This window comes from Xyrauchen texanus, chromosome 12 (genome assembly GCF_025860055.1).
Source record: "Xyrauchen texanus isolate HMW12.3.18 chromosome 12, RBS_HiC_50CHRs, whole genome shotgun sequence".
NCBI classification, from domain to species: domain Eukaryota; kingdom Metazoa; phylum Chordata; class Actinopteri; order Cypriniformes; family Catostomidae; genus Xyrauchen; species Xyrauchen texanus.
Genome location: NC_068287.1, coordinates 37,398,186 through 37,411,617, shown reverse-complemented (window position 1 = coordinate 37,411,617; position 13,432 = coordinate 37,398,186). Strand labels below are relative to the sequence as shown.

General features: G+C 38.7%; 1 protein-coding gene across 1 annotated transcript in view; it reads right to left on the bottom strand.

The window, feature by feature from the left end:
- Positions 1 to 10,026, bottom strand: part of LOC127652249 (serine/threonine-protein kinase WNK4-like) — a 92,835-nt gene extending 82,809 nt beyond the window's left edge. The window contains exon 1 of the mRNA XM_052138383.1: positions 9,003 to 10,026. Within this exon, the coding sequence (XP_051994343.1) occupies positions 9,003 to 9,626 (624 nt within the window). The 5' untranslated portion in view covers positions 9,627 to 10,026. The remainder of the gene's footprint in view (positions 1 to 9,002) is intronic.
- Between the last annotated feature and the right edge of the window lie 3,406 nt (positions 10,027 to 13,432).

The following is a 13,432-nucleotide window of genomic DNA, read 5'->3' as shown; positions in this document are numbered from 1 at the left end:
CTAGACATTTAAAGAAAGATTTAGGTAGAAAAAGAGGGAGAGAAATAAAAGTCGCGGCAAAACATTCATTTTAATGGTCTCCACTCTCCCAACAAGAGAAAGGGGTAGGCTGTCCCATCGTTTTAAGTCTAGTTTAATTTGATCAACCAAATTTGTAAAGTTATTCTTAAAGATAGAACTGAAAGAATGTGAAATGTTTACACCTAAATATCGAAACCCTGAAGGAGAAAAATTAAAAGGTAGTGTACCTTTAGAAATCTTTTTAGCCACGTCATTTATGGGGAAACATTCACTTTTGGTGAAATTTAATTTGTAACCTGAAAAGGAGGGATTTTTCTGACTTAATCCTTCTTCAAACCTGCAAGCCTGCAGCTTCTTTTTTCTAATATAAGTGCAAATAAATATTATACACTCAGCCATGAATGAGATTTATTAGTGTTGGTGAAAATGCTTTTGAAAAATAAATGGTGGCCAGTAAGCTGTGGACTTTCTTTCCATTTAGATCAACCTAAATGTATCTTAAAAATACATTCACAATAATTACCTGGACAAGAAAAAGCAAAGCAAATCATATTGTATATTTTAGCTTCAAAGCAGCAAACCGTTTATTGGATATTTCAACCAAAAATGAAATTCTCTCATCATTTACTCACCCTCATGCCATCCCAGATGTGTATGACATACCTTTTCTGCTGAACGCAAACAAAGATTTTTAGAAAAATATCTCAGCTGCTCTATGCAAGTCAACAAGGTCCAAAAATTTGAAGCTCAAAAAAGTACATAAAGGCAGCATTAAGGTAACCGTGACTCCAGTGGTTTAATCCATGTCTTTAGAAGTAATATGATAGGTGTGGGTGACAAACAGGATCAATAGTTAAGTCATTTTTTTCTATAAACTATCCTCCATGCCCAGTAGGTGGCAATATGCACAAATAATATGAATAACCAAAAACAAAAGAAGAAGTACTCTTATGAGAGAAGAAACCTTAGGAGGACTGGTTGAAAGTGGAGATTTATACTAAAAAGTACTTAAATATTAATCTATTTCTCACCGACCCCTATCATACTGCTTCTGAAGACATGGATTTAACCACTAGAGTTGCATGGATTACTTTTATGCTGCATGTATGTGCTTTTTGGAGCTTTGACGTTTTGGATATTGTTGACTTGCATTGTATGGACCTACAGTGCTGTAATATTCTAAAAATCTTTGCTTGTGTTCAGAAAAGAAAGATAGTCATAGACATCTGGGTTGACATGAGGGTGAGTAAATGAGATGATTTTCCTTTTTGGTAAACTATCCCTTTCTGTATTTAAAGGGGTATTTCATCCTTTTTTTTTCTTTGGTGGAACATAAAAACAGAATTAAGCAGAATTTTATGCACTGACAGCCTCGGACACCTTTCACTTTCATTGCATCATTTTTCCATATAATTCGGCCTCAACTTCTCCTTTTGTGTTCCACGGAAGAAATAAAATCAGCGAGATATAAAACAAAACGAAAGTGAGTAAATGATGACATAAATGTAATGTTTGGGTAAACTTTCTCTTTAAGCATGAACCTTCATAGATCAAAAGGTTTTTAAGATGGGGCGGCTGTGGCTCGGGTGGTAGAGCGGGTCGGACACTAATTGAAGGGTTGGCAGTTCGATTCCCGGCCCACAGATCTCCACATGCCGAGGTGTCCTTGGGCAAGACACTGAACCCCAAGTTGCTCCCAATGGCAGGCTAGTGCCTTGCATGGCAGCTCTGCCATCATTGGTGTATGAGTGTGCATGTGAATGGGTGAATGAGACGCAGTGTAAAGCATTTTGAAAACCACTATGGTTAAAAAGGCTCTATATATGTGCAGACTATTTACCATCTTATGATTCCTGGCCCACACGACTCGACATGCCGAGGTGTCCTTAGGCAACACACTGAACCAAGTTGCTCCCAATGGAAGGCTAGCACCTTGCATAGCAGCTCTGCCATCATTGGTGTATGAGTGTGTGTGTGAATGGGTGAATGAGACGCAAGTGTAAAGTGCTTTGAATACTGCTAAGGTTAAAAAGGCTCTATATAACTGCAGACCATTTACCATCTTAAGAAACCATTTCAGTCAAGCGTGTCCAGACTCCAGGAAGCAACTCGAATCCATTATTTCATTATTTTTAGCTGTTTAGAAATTCATTTCACAGTAAGATTATAGCCAGCTTTTTGAATATGTTAAGTGAACACACCTAATGGTTTACACTAAGCTTGCTATAAACACACCATGGGCCATCTGTTCCACACTGTGACACACTTGTTACTACCCACCCCCCTTGTTTGGGGCGCAAATGGCCACCTCGCATTCAGCCTGTGTAGTAAATCTTGCCCAACCACCTGATAGACATGTGAGCCCTACCATTTTCACCCCTGTCACCCCCTTCCACAAGGTATACAATATCAGCCCCCACAGCTGGACCACGTGTACCCATGAATTAGACAACAACTGTCTGATATAGCCACAGCACGCTCAGTCTCTAATCAGTGAGCAGCAGAAATGAGGTGGAATGATAGGCATGAATGTAAACATAATCAGACTATGGAAATGTTATAAGTAAATAAGTATAAAAGAAAAGAAAAAAATCATGTTTACATAATCAAACCATGGCCAAGTAAACTACTTAAGTAAACATATTTTTTTCTCCCCTTTTCTCCCCAATTTGGAATGTCAAATTCTCAGTGTGCTTTTTTTTTTTTTTTCTTCACATTTTAGAATAATAGTAAAGTCATCAAAACTATGGAATAACATAAATTTAACTATGGGAATTATGTTGTGACTAAACTAAATCCAAAATAAATCAAAACTATGTTATATTTTAGCATCTTCAAAGTCGTCACCCTTTGCCTAGAATTTTCAGACATGTACTCTTGACATTTTCTCAACCAACTTCTTGAGGTATCACCCTAGGATGATTTGTAAACAGTATTGAAGTAGTTCCCATCTATGTTGGGCACTTATTGGCTGCTTTTCTTTATTATTTGGTCCAAGTCATCAATTTCAAAAACATTTTTTTATTTTTATAAAATGTAAAAATACAATTTTGTAATGAAATAAATGAATATGTTGGCACAATTATATTTTTGTCTACAAAACTTTTTTCAAACATTTAAGCATATACCTTCAGACCAAATGATTTTTAAGATAATGAGAAACATTTCAGTCAAGTGTTTCAAAAGATTTGACCGGTAGTGTATGCCCAAACTAAGAAACTGAGAAAGAAGCCAAAAGAGCATGATGTTCCATCGGTTTCCACTCTTCTTATGCCAATGGATTCTAGAAGGAGTGAATCAGATTTGATAAAGCAAAAATGGTACATTATTGCGATTAAAAAGGTCTCATAAGGCTCTTTCCCAACTACAGTCCTGGTACTTTTCCCTGAGAATCTTTTTAGATGAAAACTATTATATGGAACAAGGAGACTTTTCATCTTTTGCATTCGCATTCACAAAAGTAACCCCCGTAGTGACATCATCTAGTATCAAACTATTTCTTTTCATGCTGTTGGCACACGATATTCAATAGCAACACTGACGAAGGACACCAGGATCATAGCTACACTTTTGATAGGGCTGTTTTATATGACATTTTGGTGCATCCAAAAATGTAGGCAGCTGCCTAAACAGTTAATGGTTTAATTGACATGTTTTTGGATGAATGGCACTCTTAAGGAAATTGGTCTCTGAACAGTTTAAAAAGCACCTTGTTTTTATCCTACCTCTTTTTGCAGCCTCCAAATCAGCATTTTCTCATTTTTGGACGTAGCCTATGTCTTCAGGTTACAGATTTAGATTGGGTGCATGAGCCATGCGTGTGATGCTGCATCCCGAAGCCGTAGTAAAAGGAGAGTGGAGGCGGTTAGACTTCCACGCCGCTTATGCTGAACTCAGCGGACAACGTGTTGAAAATGCACTATAAACCTATATCAACACAATCTTTTACAATAAAGGCTTTAATATCTCAACATAAATGTCTGTACTCAAATACTCATTTACTCAAAAAAACGTTAGCCACGCAGTAACAGGCACGAAACACTTCCCTCATGTAAACTAGATTTCATGACTGTTTAGTTTATAATAGAGTTTAATTAACCACTCTTGATAAACATCTTATTATTTATGTTATCCCAGGACAAATTGTATGTAGTAATCCAGAAATTGCTTTATTTTCTGTTTAGTCACATACAAACAGTACAGATGTGATGAAAACTCAAAGCATGTCACCTGATGAAGACACACACACATATTTGTGAAACATGTGATCCTCTTTGGATACTTTGTTGGTTATATGTTATTTATGTTAAGGGAATTGTAAAATCAGTGCAATCCTCAAAGTAGCAGGCTATCAGCTAAAAGTTTGTTTACAAATGGCAGCTGCGTACTCCTCACATTTCTCAAACTATTTGTGCGTCATAGGATTTTGACCAATCACAGGCTGCAGCACCTCCCAAAGTCCCTCTATGCCCCGAAAGTACCTACCATGGAGTAGGAGCTAAAAATGTCCCTTAAAACGGCAATGAGGAACTATAGTTCCTCAGATGTGAAAGCAACGAAAAGTACTAGCTGTACCTACATTTTTGCTAAATTATTTTTACGTGGCAGTTCCTAGGGAAATCCTGATGAAAACTCTAAAGGTGCTACAAAACAATGACTTTCAACTGCTTTCACACAAATCACAATTAAATTGGCAAATTATCAGTTTATCATAACCTCGTAATTTTTGCCCAGTTCCTCACACAATGCTATATTACGACATATATTTCAATATAGTGCATGAATTGCATTTACATTTATGCATTTGGCAGACACTTTTATCCAAAGTGACTTACAGTGCACTTATTACAGGGACAATCCCCCCAGAGCAACCTGGAGTTAAGTGCCTTGCTCAAGGACACAATGGTGGTGGCTGTGGGGATCGAACCAGCAACCTTCTGATTACCAGTTATGTGCTTTAGCCCATACTATAACAATGGAGTAGCCAATTGTAAGACAATATATTTTAATATTTTCACAAGCTTGTTCGAATGCAATTAAATTACGCAGGTAGCTTAACTTAAAGAGCATTGCACTTGGATGCAAAGGACCAGGGTATGAATTCTGAAGAGTGTGTGAGACGACAAAATTATGTGCTTGCTACAGCAATTGTGCTTTTCATTTCATTTGCTTTTTATGACATTATAGGTTTGGTTTAGGTTTAAGGTTTAGGGTAGGGATGTAGGTTTTCTTTATTTAAAACTTAAAAGAGCATTAACCTTAAAAACCTTGCGTGTTTGGTAGGACATTTAACTCACTTTTAGCACCACACAGTGAACATTTCACCTCTGACCTGTCCCAATACATGTAAGAAGCCACGTGATATCATTTGGCAAAAGTGTTTCCACAGTCACGTAATTTTCATGAGATCAGGCATTAAAACCCCTAGAAAATGGCACCATTTTTCCCCCCTGCGTGTATCTATTTCCTACTGAATCAGGAATTTGGGGACATATCATACTTGTCACTTTTTAAGTAGCCAGTAAACTTTAATCTACATTACAATTATGAACTATAATATGCTACTTGCAACTGGTAGTCGGTGGCAGTCGTTCTCATTCTATAAAGCCTTTTATTGGACTAAAAATGTGTATACGTCCCCTGCGTACAAGATGAGTCATCAATATTTGTGGTCCCATTGCCAAAGAAAAAAAGACCATATTTAATTTTAAATGCGTATATCTGCAAAAATTGTATTTAGTCAACTTTTAGTCACACACTAGCATTTGACTTCAAAGCTAACAGACATGGACTAAAGGCAGCCATTGCCTTCATTTCATGGGGTCCTTAACACAGATAAGAGCTATTTCTAGAAATGTAGTGAATGGGCAGAAATGAAGCCAAGCTCTGTGGGTTAATTAGGTCTTATCCTTGATCAACCCTCACTTCAGCCATCGCTAAAGAGATATTGTTGCGCGAGGCACTATAGTCAATCCCATTAGCTGCACTGAGTCTCAAAGCAAAGCCATCAGTGGTCACGAGCCACAGTCACCATGGCAGCTCTCAACCACCAAATAACCATTTACCAAAAGAATTAAGCAAGGCATACTGGTAGAAACATTTTCAGATCTTTCAAGAGGATTAGCTCAATGAGTTCACAACAGGCGGCGAATGGCACATTCTAAGGAGAGACGAGCTAACGGAAAATGAACTGCAGGATAAAGGATCGCTGAGGAATGCTTTCTCAGATAAAACTGTGTGGGCTAAACATGTCCACAGTGAAAGGCTGGGGTCTGCAGTTCTGGAAAAGACACAAAACCTCTGCTCTGGCCATTCACAGGATTAACAAGCATTCGTTTTACAAAAAAGAAAGACAACATGTCCTGAAAGCACAAAGAGAGATTCCAAGTACTGTTGACAGCACTGTGAGATGTGCCTCCTCAAGCTACATTCACATTACAAGCCTTAATGCTCAGTTCCAATTCCATGCTCAGATTCAATATTTTGCCATATTTGCAAGTAAATCAAGTAAAAAGCAGAAAATTACTGGAAATTTACTCATCTCTAATTTGGACCCCTGCAAATTGTTTTTTCCATGTAAAGTGCTGCTGGCACTGAATGACGACAATAGTGATATGCACCCGCACAGTGATGAATGATAACATAGAAACACATGAAATACAGTCTATCTAGGATTATATATATAAAATTATGCCAAATCGGATTTGGCTCACCCCCAACCCCCCCACCATTATTTATGCCATGATCAGTGTAAACATGGGTTAATGCTTCACACAGCAACCCCCCTAATGTTCAGCCAAATCTACACCCTTGCATGTAGGAACATATGCCACTTCCAACTTGCAGTGTGAACATGGTATATAAGCAGCCATTCAGATCGAACGTATTATTGTATTATTGTAAAAATCTAAACACAGTGCAACTAATAGAATAAAAGGCATGTGTCTCGAGACACATTTTTATAACTTGAAGTTTTTTTTAACTCACACAGTTTCTATAAATTGCAGCGTTCCTGTGCCAGGTGCCGAAAAAGAAAACGTTTTGATACGGCACGATGTTCAAATACATCTGACTCTAGCACATATTTATTTTACTTTACTGAAAAAAGCACAGAATGATGCAAAAACATGTTTGGTATGGATGGCCCCTAACTTTAAGTATGCTGGCATCAATGTTGGGTGTATCTGATTACAAAGTAACATGTTACTGTAATCAAATTCATTTCAAGTGAAAAAAAACTAATGTAACGCATTACATTTTAAATTCTTGTAATCAGATTACAGTTACTGACTTGTGCTAAAGTTATATGTATAATACATAAATAATACATTAAAATATGAATTCACATTCATACGTCTGTTAGCATTTATGTGACAGCTGAAGTGTGTGTGACAATGAATGAGAAGGAAATATCTACATTTTGAATTTGAACGGAAACCACATTTTTTTTAAGAGATTTAGAAAGTAACTTTAAAGTAAATCATTTTTAGGTGACGTAATTAGTCATTTGTAGTGGATTACTTATTTTGAGTAATTTACCCAACATTGGCCGGCATAGAGTTTTTACTTGAAAATGACCCCAGAAATCAGCCTGGTAGCTCACTTTAGAAGCTATATAGTGTGTGATCTTGTTTCAAATGGTAGCCTGGGAGAACGTTTGAACCAGTTAGCATTACTCGGTTTACCGGGGCATTTAAATTCAAAGTTTTGGTGCGCAAAACAGCTATAAAGATAGAACGATGAGGACCCAGATGATCTGAGTGATCTGATCTCTAAGAAAGTTAATTTACTGTGACATTGTAGAGACCTTAAACACACATGTACTGGCAAAAAGTTCAGGCTTTTTTTTTTATTATTGCCTGAGGTGAAAAAAATAGAGTAACCTTCCTATATTTAATAATACATAGAAAAAGAACATAGCTATTACAGGTTTGTGCTTTGCTCCTAAATCACACTATTGACTTCAGATGTGATTGGATGAAATTGTGTGCAAGGTGGAGATTAATGCATTTGCAGTGTGTCATTCTGCAGCATTACATTTACGGCAGACGCTTTTATCCAAAGCGACTTACAGTGCAATTATTACAGGGACAATCCCCCGGAACAACCTGGAGTTAAGTGCCTTGCTCAAGGACACAATGGTGGTGGCTGTGGGGTTAGAACCTCTGACCTTCTGATTAACAGCCCTGTGCTTTAACCACTACACCACCACACCTTGATTCCTACAAATTTTGCTTTGTAAAATAATAAATTACATCAGTGTTACTATCATGAGAATGCATCTGATAACTAATAGTAAAATGATAACTACAATAGTACATTCATCTGTTTATCACTGTGCAATACAAGATCAGTTGGTTGCGTTCACTGCATCCAAGACATACTTATTGACATACATCTTATAGACGTATTGCAGATGAGCAAACAACATACAAAATACATCTTCCAGATGTAATCACACATAGACGTCTGGGTGAAGCACGTGCTATAAGAGGATAATACACTTTACACTGCTTGCAAGCACACTCAAACAATAGCTCTTTGGCTGAACTTGATTGACAGTGGTTCCACGTGTTTCAAATGAGTATTCTTAACTTAAAATTACTATGCTATCTAAGCACAACTCTTTGTGTAGAAAGATCCTTGTTGAATTGGGTAAACCCAACCAAATTATTTATTTGTGTACAAACTAGTGAAAGTTAATGTTAGCATGCTAAATACATGCTGTTTAGGGGATGAAATGGAAATCCCCACCCATTTGTATCAATGCTACAGTACATTAACACCACACAAAGTATGCATGTAGTCCCAACTCAAATTAATTAAGTAAACTTCCATTTTACACATATAAATGAACGCAAAGAAATCAAGTTGTGACTAAATGTTCTAGAATTGTGTTGCTTTCGTTTGTTTTAATTAAGTAAATTGAACAAGCTGCAAAACATCTATGTAACAGGTGTTTTCGCATACTTTTGGCATACCTGCAGTTCACACCAAGCAACCTCCACAGTGGTCTCCGTATCCAAGCCCTTGTAGACGGTCTTAAAGGACCCCCTTCCGATCTCAATGTTGAATTTCAGGAACCTTCCGTCAGGTGAGGTCGCCACAGCTTTCGTCTCAACCTCATCCTTTTCCTCCTGCTCGCGTTTACTCTCAAACAGTGCCCGTGATAAAACAAGCTTCTTCTGCGTGCTTTCATCGGAGGATTCAGAGCTGGCGTCGAGATCCTGAACGCTGGGCTCCTCAGTGGTCCAGGTCTCAGCTGCTTGCGGGTCCGCATTTTGGGTATCAGGTGGGGAACTGGAGACATGTGACACCGAGGGAGAAGAGTCTGTCTTTTTCTCCTCGTTGATACTTTCTGATAAAATGTTATCGGCTGACCACGAGAGAGTTTTTGTGAGAGGGGCGATGCTTTCCTGAGACACTATATCCATGGTGTGGAGTTTGTTCAACCTGTAGGCATGTCTCCTGGAGTTTGCCGAGTGTCTCCTACGTCTCGGAGGCAAGCGCGCTGGGAAGAAGTAGTCCGCGTCGAAACCTGCAGGTATCTTCGGGAAGCCAAGACCAGACATGTCCACGTCAGCCTGTGACATTGTAGTAGACATCTTTGCAGTTTAGATAGCTGGTTATTGCATTACAAATCAGCGTCCCTGTATTCAAGCAGTTCTCCAGAACAGATATCCATGAATATACGTTTTTTATGCTAACATAAAAATATGAAACATAATAACACTCCAGAACGAACTTCTACACGTATAATACGATTAAACAAAAATTCAGCGCGAATAAATGTGGAATAAATTCGATAGCAAGCTATAGTGAATGATTAATCGGTTAATAATAAATCGTCCGCGCGACTATAAAATGAGTTCGTTGTCAGCGTAGCGTAATGTTACGCAAGCGAGTAATCGAACGTTTGAGAATTCGATATTATGACTATCGTCGCTTGACGTTCGAGCGTCTCCACTGAGCGCACGCGGTGCTGCGTTCGCTTTCTCAGCGCAAGTGTCTAGAGCGCTGCTCTGCTTGCTCCTCCCTGTGGATAAACACCTTAGTAAATTACCCGGTCATTACGGTCTACAACCGTGAACTTTAGTGAACTCACAGGTTGTATCTTGGTTCACAACAATGCTATTAGTGCAACCTCTCACGTCTCAAACAAATGCCAGTTATGAGTCACTTTGTGTTTCTTCATAATTACTTTTTTACATGTTGCAAGATCATTACAATGTCACTATAGCACGAGGATCACGAAATCTTTCAAACCATGAAACAGTAGGGAAATTGTAGGCTGCTGCTTTTTGAAACTGAATAGGATCACTATATACAACAAACTGAACAGATTGCATTGTTTCTGAGGGGTGTCTCAAGGACTGATTAAGTCAGAACCCATAATGATATATTAATTATTCATTTACATCAATTTATGATCACACTTTATATTAGTGTTTATGTCACTGTGTAATTACATATCTATAGGCCTACTGATTAATACTGAACCACGTGCACTTATTGTGTAATTAATTTGTGGAGCTGCTAATTATTTACTCATTATTTAAAAATTACAAAAGTGCGAATGTGCAATTGTCACCTTTCAATCACCTAAACTTTCTACTTGATGTAACCTTTAAAAATAGCTTTTGTTGGTGTAACCTAATGTGTTCAGGTTAAATTAGTCATATTAAATATGTTAAATAAATAATAAATAAAACTAAATACAATACAATAATCTTTGACCAGATCATTTAGACGTAACCACATGAAGCACATTATTAGGTAATCTGACAAAAGCATTTTTACGATGCACTTTTATTATTAATACTATAATATATAATAATACTAACATCTAGTAGCCTACTATAGTAACATGTAATACAGACACTGTAAAATTGCTGACACTTTACAAGAAGGTCACCCAAAAATGAAAATTCTCTCATCATTTACTCACCCTCATGCCATCCGAGATGTGTATGACTTTCTTTCTTCTGCTGAACATGAACAAAGAATATCTTAGCTCCGTAGGTCCATACAATACAAGTGAATGGTGATCAGAACTACAAAAGCTCCAAAAAGGAGATAAAGTCAGCATAAAATGGTTTAATCAATTAAGTGGTTTAATCAATGTCTTCTGGAGCGATCCTGTTGGTTTTGTGTAAGAACAGACCACAATTCAACTCCTTTTTTCACTGTACATCTTGACAGCAGTCTACTTGCTGATCATGATTTCATGCTTGATTACTCTTCCTATAGTGCCATCTAGTGCTCTGCACATGCGTCTAGTGCTAGGAAGTGTAATCGAGTTTGAAATTGTGATCGTACCTAGAAATTGCAATGGCAAGGTGTTTACATTTTGGTCTGTTCTCACCCAAATCCAACTGGATCGCTTCAGAAGAGTGATCTTATGGAGTCTTGTGGTTTACAATTACTTTTTAGAGCTTTTGGAGTTCTGGTCAGGAGACTATTGGTATTAGGGTAAGTGTAAAGAACAACTTTTCCTTTTTGTTATTAGGCCTTGTTCATTTAGATTTGTAGTATCTCAGAAATAAAAGAAAGAAAATACCCCATAAAACAACTAAGTAAATTACATCAAATAAAACAAAAGCTTGAAAAACATTGACATACAATGTATATCACTGTAAATATACCCTAAAAGTATAAGAACAATGCATAATAATATTTTGTACAGTTTAAACAACCAAATTTAGTATTCAAAAGTATCGATCCGTGTCAGATGACACTCTCAATCAGAATCAATTCAAAGATAAATAACAAAAGATTTGAGTTCAGTATCAAATGATTCAATACAAGTTCAAAATGGATCAGAGTCAAATATAAAAAGAATTGAAGTTAAGTTTTTAAAGGGTTTAGATACTGATATCAGTTCTTTCCCACTCTGTTCAATTTCTGTATTCAAGATTTAGGCCCATATGAGAGGAACATAGTCTTTGTGACGGAATTCCTTTGACTTTTGCAAAGAAACAGAACACAAGATACTTTCCTTTACTGTGTTATTGAAGCCTCCTCTTTCTTCCCAGAATCCAATTTGGGTTGGCTCGCCATCAAATCAAGAACAAAATCGACTCGGTTACTAGCGTAACCTCGGTTCCCTGAGAGGAGGGAACGAGTACTGCGTAAGTAGCTTACGCTATGGGAAAATTCAGTTTCTCGAGAAATATTGAAGTCTTTATGTAAAACGCATTGCAGCTGCACAGCAGACAGCGATGGGCGAGGCAGCTCGGTCATTGGCTGTGCCGCGGCAACTGCTCGAACCAATGACGGGGCGACTCTGATTGGGCGCGCGACTCGCGTTCGCGCGCTCAGAGCCTGCCGAAATTAGCATAGGCAGGCTATATAATGGGCACCCCGTCATGCGAGTTCCTTTAGGTTCAATCGACTGAAGCGAACTGACCAAGCACAAGCATGGCAGCTTACGCAATACTCGTTCCCTCCTCTCAGGGAACCAAGGTTACGTTAGTAACCGAGTCGTTCCCTATTGAGAGGTCTCTCCTATTGCGTAAGTAGCTTATGCTATGAGAACACCATGTAAAACGCTGTGCGTGCTGACTTCGCTCTATAAAACCAGAGGCAGGTGCCTGAGCTTTAAAGCAAAGTGATTATTCCCCGAGCCGGCCAACGGCGAGCTATATACAGGGATATTACAGAGCGTCCTTGCCAAGGCGAGGCTCTTTGTACAAACACAAGCACACATCTTATGTACTGAGCTTTTTATGTACTGGTACGCATAATAAATCCTCTAAGTCGGTCAGAGACGGACCTTATAAGGGAGGAGGTGATGTCCAGCATACACACACTCTATTCCATTCTATAGTCAGGCTGATAGAATGTTGGAATGCAATGAGGGGACCTGTAGGTTATAAAACCTGATAAATGTCGAGGCGAGGCCCAGCCTGCCGCGCACAAATATCTTCAATGGGTATCCCACTCGACCACGCCCACGAGGAGGCCATGCTCCTCGTGGAGTGAGCTCTGATGCCTAAGGGGCATTGAAGGCCCTTGGCTTCATAAGCCAGCGCTATAGCATCCACTATCCAGCGCGATATTCTTTGCTTTGAGACAGCGAGACCCTTAGTTCGGCCGCCAAAGTATACGAATAATTGTTCCGTCTGTCTGAACAGGGCAGAACGTTCCAAATATACTCTGAGCGCCCTGACCGGGCAGAGTAAATTTGCATCGCTTTCGTCTGCTGGGGACGATAGCGCTGCCAGAGATATCACCTGTGCTCTGAAGGGTGTAGAGAGCACTTTAGGAATATACCCGTGCTTTGGCCTAAGGACAACTCTGCAGTCGTTAGGTCCAAATTCCAGGCAAGCAGCGCTTGATGACAGCGCGTGCAGGTCACCTACAGAAGCAGGGCTCTGAGAGTCAAGGCGACCGCTTTCATTTCCAGACA